Source organism: Mus pahari, chromosome X (genome assembly GCF_900095145.1).
Source record: "Mus pahari chromosome X, PAHARI_EIJ_v1.1, whole genome shotgun sequence".
Lineage (NCBI taxonomy): Eukaryota > Metazoa > Chordata > Mammalia > Rodentia > Muridae > Mus > Mus pahari.
Window position 1 is genome coordinate 13,213,097 of NC_034613.1, and position 10,316 is coordinate 13,223,412.

The 10,316-nt window shown below is 44.6% G+C and overlaps 1 protein-coding gene across 1 annotated transcript in view; it reads right to left on the reverse strand.

The window, feature by feature from the left end:
• Window positions 1–1,295: 1,295 nt before the first annotated feature.
• Elk1 (ETS transcription factor ELK1) overlaps window positions 1,296–10,316 on the reverse strand; it is a 16,517-nt gene continuing 7,496 nt past the window's right edge. The window contains exons 2-6 of the mRNA XM_021188724.2: window positions 8,876–9,119; window positions 4,226–4,678; window positions 3,371–3,802; window positions 2,771–2,872; window positions 1,296–2,687 (exon numbers count right to left, since the gene is read on the reverse strand). Coding sequence (XP_021044383.1) covers window positions 2,589–2,687; window positions 2,771–2,872; window positions 3,371–3,802; window positions 4,226–4,678; window positions 8,876–9,085 — 1,296 coding nt within the window. The 5' untranslated portion in view covers window positions 9,086–9,119 and the 3' untranslated portion in view covers window positions 1,296–2,588. The remainder of the gene's footprint in view (window positions 2,688–2,770; window positions 2,873–3,370; window positions 3,803–4,225; window positions 4,679–8,875; window positions 9,120–10,316) is intronic.

Consider the following 10,316-nt stretch of genomic DNA (forward strand, 5'->3'; position numbering starts at 1 on the left):
TTCACTCTGGCCTAAAGATTTGTTGTTATATCTAAGTACACTGTAGCTGTCTTCAGATGCACCAGAAGAAGGCATCAGATCCCATTACAGATGGTTGTGAGTCACCATGTGGCTGCTGGGATTTGAATTCAGGACCTTCGGAAGAGTAGTCAGTGCTTTTAACCAGAGGCCATCTCTCCAGCCTAAAGCTGTGACTTGTTAACCAGCTGCTACCCACTAGTTGCGGGGTAACATTTCCAGTCTCTCTTCTATACACACGCACACACGCACATGCGCGCGCGCGCGCACACACACACACACACACACATGCACACACACACATACACACCAGCCTTTTAGACTTTAGCAGCCACAACCAATCCATTTCTCCATCTTTCCTATGGTTTCTATGAAATATTTTACAGTTTTATACCTATGTCTTATCAGTCACTTGGGCTTCATGATCATTTTCTTTCATATAATCAGTGTGAAAGAACTTCTTGTTCTTCCTCCTTCTTCTTCCTCTTCTTTTTTTGTTTTTTTTGAGACAAGGTTTCTCCGTGCAGCTCTGGCTGTCCTGGAACTTGCTCTACAGACCAGGCTGGCCCTGAACTCTTGAGTTCCACTTGCTTCTACTTCCCGAGTGCTGGGATTAAAGGCATGTGCCTCTACCACTTGGCTCACACAATCAACTTCTTAAACATATACTTCCATGACTTAATTTCACACACAAACCATTTCTCAAATGCTGAGGCCTGCCTGCTACTAAACAGCGTGACTTTTCATCTACAAATGGTTGGGACTGGAGAAATGGCCCAGTCAATAAAACATTTGCTTTGTACAATCCTGTGAATAAAGGAGTCAACATGGTAAAAGGTGACTGTTTGATCCCTACAATACAGGTAAAAATTCCAGGCATAGAAGTACATGCTTGTAATCCCAAGGTAGACCCAGGTAGACCCTTGAGACTTGGTGACCAGCAAGTGTATCCCAACTGGTAAGTTTAGGCAAAGATGAGACCCTGTCTCAAAGGAGGGGACAGTGTTCCAGTAGACAACACGCCACACATAAGACGACCATGCACACACATGTACAAAAATGTTTGCGGTCACACTTCTGGCCTGTCACACACAAATTTAAAATCTTTCGGTTTCTCTCATCACACTGGTTACCAATCAGAAGTCTGTATCAGTCTCTGACATATGCCATCATTTTGCCTCTCTCACAGTCAATCTTTGCCTCGCCCTTATTGTTCTTCATATTCATGGCTGTCATGGCTCATTTTGGTGACACAGGAGAAAAAAAATACCAACAGCTTTCAGCAACACCTTTAAAAATATATATTTACAGGAACAATTCCCCATTCTCTGGGACTCTTAGAAAAAAAAAGGTCCATTTTGGGGAAGCAAAACAAATAGTGGAGACGAGTATAGCACCGTCCCCCAAATCACCAACCCCCAGGTCTTCAGGCCTGGTCTGGGCCAGTGCTGACAGGAGGTGAGCCTGGGAGTCTTTTGATCCACCCCCTCCAGCCTAGATTGATATAAGACAGGCTCCATGTCCCCCATTCCTCCCTCCCAACTCCAGGGACACTTAAAAGGGTCCTTTGTACCCGCCTGCAGGAAATTGGGGGGCTGGGAGGGAGCCAAAAATACACGTTTGGTATCAAAAATAAACACTTGGGGGTGGCAGGAAGACCGCCTCCAAATCCCTTACTTCCCACCCACCCGCCTACCCACCCATCCAATATAGGAAGAGATGTTTCCCTCTCCCCTATTGAAAAGCCCCATTTAAAAATAGATTATACTATCAAAATGGAAGGGGGTGGGAGACAGAGACCTGGAGTACTAGCTGGAGGGGCCCCCCAGACGGGGACCACCACCCCAAAAAACCCTCCATTGGGAGGTAATAGGCAGGGCCCCAGGAAATTTGGCAGACACAGGAATGGCTTCTCAGGGGGGAAGAACAACAAAAGGAATAGTCCTCCCTGGCCAAAAGGTTACTTGAGAAAAGAACAAGCTGACTGAGAAGGTTGGGGAGGTAGCAGTTCCTATTTTAACAGTGTTGATTCCCTGGCTACCACTCCCAAACCATTAAATCGTACAAGTGCTCCCTAGACTCAGATAGAGCCAGTAATAATAAAACAAAACAAACTAGCTCTTCAACCCATGTCGCAAAATGAAGACAGGGCACCCTCGACTCCCCAAGGGCAGGCTGAGAAATAAATAAATAAAGGTTCTTCTCAAGCCATACCCTGATTGTCTTGTTTTAGGAAAAAATGGGGAGGAAATGGGGGAGATGTCTTACCTACTCCCCTAAAAAGGTTGGGCCAGATTCTTCCCAGTGGCCTTCAAAAAATAAATAAATAAACCGCTCCACCATTGAAGTAGGAGACGTGTAAGGGCAGCCACTGGGAGGCTGGCAAAGAAGAAAGAAGTTGTCTGTTTCGGGTGGAGGAGTTAGTGAAATATTCGCTTTTCCAGGAATATCCACCCCACCACAACCAGAGCTTAAGTCTGTCAGTTTAACTATGTTTCTCCTTGAGATGGCTAACTGGAGAGTTCAGGAGCATAGATGGATGGACTCCAAAAAAGGGGTGGTGGTGGTAGTCATGGCTTCTGGGGCCCTGGGGAGAGCACCACGGGGGTCGAGAGGCCATCCACGCTGATGGAAGGGATGTGCACCTGTGCGCTGCCACTGGACGGAAACTGGGGGAAGAAACAAGGAGAGGTTATGGATGAACCATGCTAGTAACTCTTAACCTTCCCAACATAGGGGGAGGCAATCCTACCTGGAAGGAGAGCTTGGCTGGACTACGGGGTGCAATTGGACTCAGAGTGCTCCAGAAATGGATGCTGGGGGGCAGCGAGCTGGGTGTCAGCAGCACCGGGGTCTGTAGAGATGGAGTGGTAGGAACTCAAGTGAACAGGTGACAAGTATGAGAAGATGGAAAAAACTACTTTCAGCACCTCTTCATGGATCTCCTTCAGAGTTCTACAGTTACTCCTCAAAAGTTCATAAACCTAGAGTATAAACACTAAGACCATGCCTATGACATCCCTCAAACATTACACCTAGGAGCTCAATTCCTCTTACTGAGACTTCGGTAAGACTATCCACTAGATTCTATCCGTGCACTGCTCTCAAACCTTGTGACTACCAGAAGAACTCAACTTTCCAGTCTTAGATTCCACCTATATACCTCACTAGGGAACCCACTATGCAAACCCCGTGGAAAGCATTAGGGAGTCAGGCTGCCACAAAGACCTAAGACCTGCTCTTCTTAATTAGCCCCATCACTTCAGCCTAAGCCTAGGAACAGCTTGTAAGTTACCAGTACCAATGCCACTCATGTAGGCTGCCAGCCCTTGCTCCTCTGCAAGGCACTCACCAAGGTATGTGTGGGGAGCAGGGATGGCGTTAGTGCTGGCCCCGGTGCCTGAAGACCAGAGCTTGTTCCTGATCCTGGAGTCCGTTCAGGTCCCTGGCCACTCAGCAGGCTTGGGCTAAGTGGAAGTTCCAGGTCCCGAGGCTTCCGGCCCTTCTGGGGTTGGGTGATCTCAGTGGTGGAAGTGGAAAGGCCACACACCTGTGCTGTATTCTCTGTTAGGATGGCTGGGAGCCGAGCCAGCAGGCCTTCTGAGGGTGAGACTTCTGGTTCAGCTTTGACAGCTTCTGAACTGAAGCCTCCAACCCTTGCAGCTTCCAATTCTTCCTTAGGCCCCTCCACCTTGACTTCTGGGGGCTGTGGATGGCCAAAACTTGGGTCCAGACTCAACTCTTCGGATTTCTGGTTTGGGGCCTCTGGGGGGGTCAGGATAACCTGGAAAAGGGGTGTGTGCAAAGGGAATGCATAGGATCGTTCATGTGTAAAACCTTTCTCTGTGGGTCATCCAAGAATGTCCTGGGTGAGATTCTAGAGGTGTCAGTGTCATCCATCTTCATATCCACATTAATCAGAAACTTTGGAAATGGGCCCAAGCAACCTTAAGGCCACTCTAGTGACTATGATGAGTGCTAAAGCATGACAATCAGCACATTAGATGTGACCCTGTAAGGGACTAACGTACAAGGAGAGGCATAACTTTCCTATCTATTTCTTTGAGAAAACTTGTATTCCCTCTTCTGCCACTCTGTTCTATACCGGGACATCTATCTCTATTCTATGAGTTTCGTGCTTCATTAAGAATGATGCATCCTTTTTTTCTCCAAGCCCTTTCCTAAATTTCCAAGTTCCAGTACTCACCTGCAGGGGCAGACCAGCCTCTTCTGCCTCCAAACAGGCTTCTAAGGGGTTTGGACTGGTGCTCCTGCTCCCTGAGGCGGGTGCTGGTACTCCTGCAGGGGTAGTGTTGGGAAGCACTGAGGCAGGCCGAGGATGAATGGGTGGCTGTAGCTGTGGCTGTGGCTGCAGGGACTGTATTGTGAAGGTAGAATAGAGGCCCGAGCGCATGTATTCATTCCGGCTGCTTCGTGCTAAGCCACCTTGGCCTGTCATTCCTGCACCCTTTGGTGTTCCTGGCTTTCCAGTGGCAGTGTCCCCTGGGCCTGCATGGACAGTAGCAGGGGCCATGGCTATGGCCGAGGTTACAGACACCTCAGGCTGGGGTGGGCAGTCTTCAGTGGAGCACCCTGCAACCTCTGGGTAGGACACAAACTTGTAGACAAACTTCTGGCCGCTCACCTTGCGGATGATATTCTGAGAAGTGAAGAACAGGGTGAATGGAAGGTCTTGAGGGCTGTTTCTCTTCTCCTGATGTCTTTCCTTCCACTTGCTCCTATTTCACTCATCTCTTTTAGGCTTGTGGAGTCTTCCCATCTGTCTATGCTTTCCTTTCTTCCCCACTCTCTGCATCCCTCTGCAGTTTCAACTTCTCTGGGCTCCCTTTACCAATTCTTTCTTTAGTGTCCCTCCCACCCATCTCCCTTCAAGTTTTTTTCTGTTATTCATCTTCATCTGTTTAATTCCCCCTTTTCCACTGACTATGTTTCAACAGGGACCAATTTAAGGGAATGGGTGAGATCTATGAACCCGGGTTTAACAGAGTCAGGTTTGTTTTGGGAAAGTTAACAGGACTGCAGTAATAAAATGAAGTAACTGATACATGTTGGAAGAGACTAAATTAGTATAGATGGATAGGGAAATAACATGATTGATACAGAGGGCTTTTCTAAAAATTTACTGACGGACTGACTGTTGTGGGGAGGGGAAATGAGGGTGACTGACTGATTGTGGGGTATGTGTGCCATAGCACATATAAAGGTCAGAGGACAAATTGTAGAAGATGGTTGTCTCCTTCCAGTATGTGGGTCCCAGAGATTGAACTCAGGTTCTCAGGCTTGGCAACAAGAGCCTTTACCTGCTAAGCCATCTCCCTGGCCAGAGATAGTGGATTTTTGAAAGCTAGCGATGCTGATATGGAACAGAAAAAGTGTGTTGGTTATTTGTTTTTGTTAACTTGACACAAGCTAGAGTCATCTAAGAGAAAAAAATGCCTCTATTAGATTGTCTTTAGGCAAGTCAGTAGGTATTTTCTTGCTGTAGGTGGTGCTTTCCCTGGGAAGGTGGTCCTGGGCTGTGTAAAAGAGGTAGCTGAACAAGCTATGAAAAACAAGCCAGTAAATAGTATTCCTCCATGGACTTGGTTTCAGTTCCTGTCTCCAGGTTCCTATCTTGACTTCCCTCTATGACGGTCCTTGCTAAGCCATCTCACTGGAAAGAGACAGTGGATTTTTAAAGATGAAGTAAACCCTTTCTTCCCCAAGTAACTTTTGTTCATGGTGTTTATTACAGCAATAGAAAGCACACTATGACAGAAATTAGTACCAGACAGGGCTTACTGCTGTCACAGACCTGAGCATGTTGTTTTGGAAAGAGCTGTGGTAGCATCTGGAACTTTTGGTAGCATCTGAACTTTTGTTCAGAGCTTTAGATGAGATGCTGAGGGAACTTGGAAGATAATTCTGATAGCAGTGCAGATGATGGAAGCCTGGCTTGTGAAGCTTCAGAGGGAAGTTTGAGAGCCCCTCAGTCTCTATAGGGGTCATTTATGTGATATTTTGTATTAAGACTCTGTGGTTTCTGGTTACCTGGAACTGAAGGATCAGCTATGATTAACAAGAGACCAGCATCCCTGAAGTGAAACCTTTGCTTTACTGGGACAATCGACAGTGATGAGCAGAGGCTGACAAAAATCAGCTGTGAGTAAGGAGAGGTCAATATCACTGAGGTGAAATCTTTCAGGAAGTGTTTCCTCAGGGTCAGTACACAGAACCTGTGTCCAGAGGGGGCAGGATGCATATTATGCTGGTAGCTTGAACTTGGCAATGTGTAAGAAGAGTCTTCCACATGGTATTTGTCATAAAAGCCACATACCAAGGGGTTGTGGAGAGCAGCTGAGGCCTGGTACTTTGAGAGGCTAGGAGAAGTCACTGGTGAAGATGAAGCCTCAGTTGTAATAGATGTTCCAGGATTGAAAGGGTCATGGAGAGAAGCTGGGGCTTGGTACCATAAGATAGTGTTGGAATGCCTGTAGAGAGGCTAAGAGGCCAGTGGTGAAGGTGCATCCTCAGTTGCAGTGAAGACCCCAGCCTACTAGATAAGCAAAGACTGTGGGACACCACTTAGAATGGTGAAAGTATGATATGGAGCTAGACTCAGGCCAGGAGATGCAGTTGGTGCAGCTGTAGCAGTGGAGCTGCCCAAGCTCTTTGGAGCCTAAAAGATCATGAATGAGTCCCAGGTGCCAGATCTTGACCTGCAGGATTTAATGTACACTGCTAGAGTTTGGTCTTGTTTTAATTTGATTGTAACTGGCTCTTTCCTCTTGGAATAAGAGTAAATAAGTGCTTGTTTTTTATTTTATAGGAGCTGACAGTTGAGAGATACTAGATATTTTAGAGACATTGAATCTTTGAAGTTTAAAAAGGACTTTCAAAGTCATATTACGTTTTATTTTATAATACTGATATTAACATGAGATCTTGGGGATAAGTACAAAGTTAACAATTATACTTTAATAATATCAAGATGACAAAAAGAGACAAATGTCCTGGTTAGTTTTTTTGTCAACTTGATACAAACCACAGTTATCTAGGAAGAAAGATCTTCAATTAAGAAAGTACTGCCATTAGATTGTCTGTAGGCAAGTCTGTGGGGCATTTTACTGATTAATGATTGATGTGGTAGGGGCCAGTATACTTAGGGTGGTACCACCCTTGGGAATGTGGTCATGGGTAGTATAAAAAAAAGCACACTGAGTGACCCATGGGGTAGCAAGTCAGTAAGCAGCCTTCCTCTATGGCCTCTTCTTTAGCTTCTGCCTCCAGGTTCCTGCCTTGAGTTCTTCCCTTGGCTTCCCTCAATGATGGACTGTGACATGGAACTATAAGAGAAACAAACCCTTTCCTTTTGATCATCATGCTTATGCTAACAAGAAAATAGACTAGGACAGAAATATCACAAAAGAGGACAGGTGATGTTTTATTATTAGTACCATTCTGGATACTTAAGCTAAAGCACTAAGAAAATGAGGTAACTGGTAGTAATTAGAGAAGAGAGTAAGAAGCTGGTGTAACCATGAGGAGAGGATAGCAAGGTTTGTTTGAGTGGTTTAGAAAACATGCTTTGAGTTATCTTAGGACACATATGGTCTGGACGGTCTCAGGGATGTCTTGGTGGTCTCAGGACAGAACGAGGAATTATTTTGGAGGTTTTTTTTTTAAAGATTTATTTATTTATTATATGTAAGTACACTGTAGCTGTCTTCAGACACTCCAGAAGAGGGAGTCAGATCTTGTTAAGGATGGTCGTGAGCCACCATGTGGTTGCTGGGATTTGAACTCTGTACCTTTGGAAGAGCAGTTGGGTGCTCTTACCTGCTGAGCCATCTCACCAGCCTCTTATTTTGGAGGTTTTAATGGAAAGAGTAATGTATGAAACTGGAATATATGCCATAAACTACCAAGGACAGAAAGCACAGGTGAGAACTATTTTGGGGGGGGTGGCATGAAGAATATGGGGCACTAGGCATTTTGGTTAATGTCTTAATGCTGGTCATAGGGTATCCTTGTATTTTACAGAAAATGAAGGAAAATGGGTAATTATTAATTATTTTAAAGGTTTACCCTGAAGAAATATGAAATAATTAGTGTAAATATTGGTGGGAGCACAATGCAGATCTGGGAGTTTGAGAGCATAAGATGAGAAAAATTTAAAAATTGAGCTGTAGTAGTAAGATGATGAATTAAAGCAAGTGATATAGATACTGAGGTGCTGCTCTCACTACAAACATTTTTCTGGAGCATTTAGTTAAAGACAAAGATTTGTAATCTTAGCACTCAGGAGACTAAACAAGAGAAATGCAAGTTTGCAGCCATCTTCAGCAACACAAAGAGAGCCTGCCTCAAAAATAAAAACAAAATAAAACAAGTGATTAAAGATATTAGGGGGTTCTAGAAAATGGGAGTAAGGAAACTTAGTATTATAATGTCAGGATGATTCTGAGTCTAGGAATAAGTACATGGATTTTTCTGTAGTAAGAGAAGATAAAGTAACAAGGGGAACAACATCGGTCTGAGGATTCTGAAAAACACACCTATTATCTCCAGGCATGCAGGGAACTAGAGTATAGGGCAAAAATTAGTAAGTCTTAATACTGTCTTCAAAGTTATAGCTATACTAATTGAGACAACAAAATGAAATTTCTAGGCCGGAAGTGTAATTCCAGGAATTGGGGGTAGAGACAGGACAATGAAACTGAGGCCAGCTTAGGCTACATAGTTAAGTTCCAGACAAATCTAGACTACATTATAAGACCTTGTCTCAAAAGGAAAAAAAAAGAGTTTTTCTGACAGTAATTTCAAGGGTTTCCAGTGCTGGTCTTTGAGGCCATACCTTATCATAGTAGTACCGCAAGGCCCGGCTAAGCTTGTCATAATTCATGTTGGTCTTGTTCTTGCGCAGTCCCCATAGCCGGGCCACCTCCTCTGCATCCACCAACTTGAACTCACCACCATCCCGTGAGGTCCAGGAGATGATGTGGCCATTACCTTGTTCTCTCAGAAGCTGCAGCAGAAACTGCCACAGCGTCACAGATGGGTCCATCACTAGGGAAGCACTCACGCCATTCCAGGGGTACCTGGAAGACAGCAAAAATGATTCCTTTCTTGTTACCTTGCCTCCACATCTGTTCCCAAATCTCACTACTATTCCCTAAACAGTCTCCTCAACTCCTTCATGTAGCTTTGGATGCCCCTTGTATTTTACATGTGCAACCAAAAAAGAATTAAAAGAAAAAATATGTGAGTATGTCCGTGTGACCATATATAAACATGTGTGCTGGTACCAAGAGAGACCAGAAGAGGGCAATGGATTCTCTGGAGCTAGAGTTCAGGCAGCTATAAGCTGCCCAACATGGGTGCTGGGAACTGGACTCTGCTTCTCTGTGAGAACAGCAAGCATTCTTTATATTGAGCCCTCAGTACAGCCCTGATACATGTGAATCTTTAGGAACCAGAGGGAAGATAGAATACAACCCGAGCCTCAAAGAGTTCCATATCCTAGTTATTGGAGTCTGTGATCAGGTTAGGCTACATAGCATAAATGAATTCTGAGATGAAATTAAGATTACAGACCTTAAGATATAGCAATCACTCTGGTTTTATTTGAGGTCAACCACTGTATGAGCTCTTTTAAAAGCAGAGAAATGAGGCTAAAACAGAGTTTAGGGGCAGAATGGCAGGAGGACTTTCTCTGCTATTTCTTGATTCTGGAGAAGGCTCTAAGATAGGAAAATTGGGCAGCTCCACAAATCTGGAATGACCCTCAGCCTAAAGCCAGTAAGGAAATCAGCATTACAACTAAAGGGACAACCTGAATGAGCAGGAAACAAACCTCTTCTAGAAAGGACTAAAAGTCCTGCCAAGACTTTAATGCTAGCCTGGCAAGATCAGTGTTGGATTTCTGTCAGATGATAAATGTATAATGTTTTTTAAAAAATGACAGTCTATGTAGCCCAGGCTGGTCTTGAACTCTTGCCTCAGCTTTCTGAGTACTGGGAATATAGGTATGTACCAATGCACCTACAGAAATGTATAGTTTCAATGAAAATAAGTTAGAGATAATTTATAAAGCAGGACTAGAAAACTAGTGCAATGTCTCATATTCTCTCTCTCTCTCTCTCTCTCTCTCTCTCTCTCTCTCTCTCTCTCTCTCTCTCTCTCTCTCTCTCTCTCTCTCTGTATCAACTTTCCTAGGAGATGCTTTTTGGTAGCCCTTTCCTAGGAGATGCTTTTTGGTAGCCCTTTCCTACGAGATGCTTTTTGGCAGCCCTTTT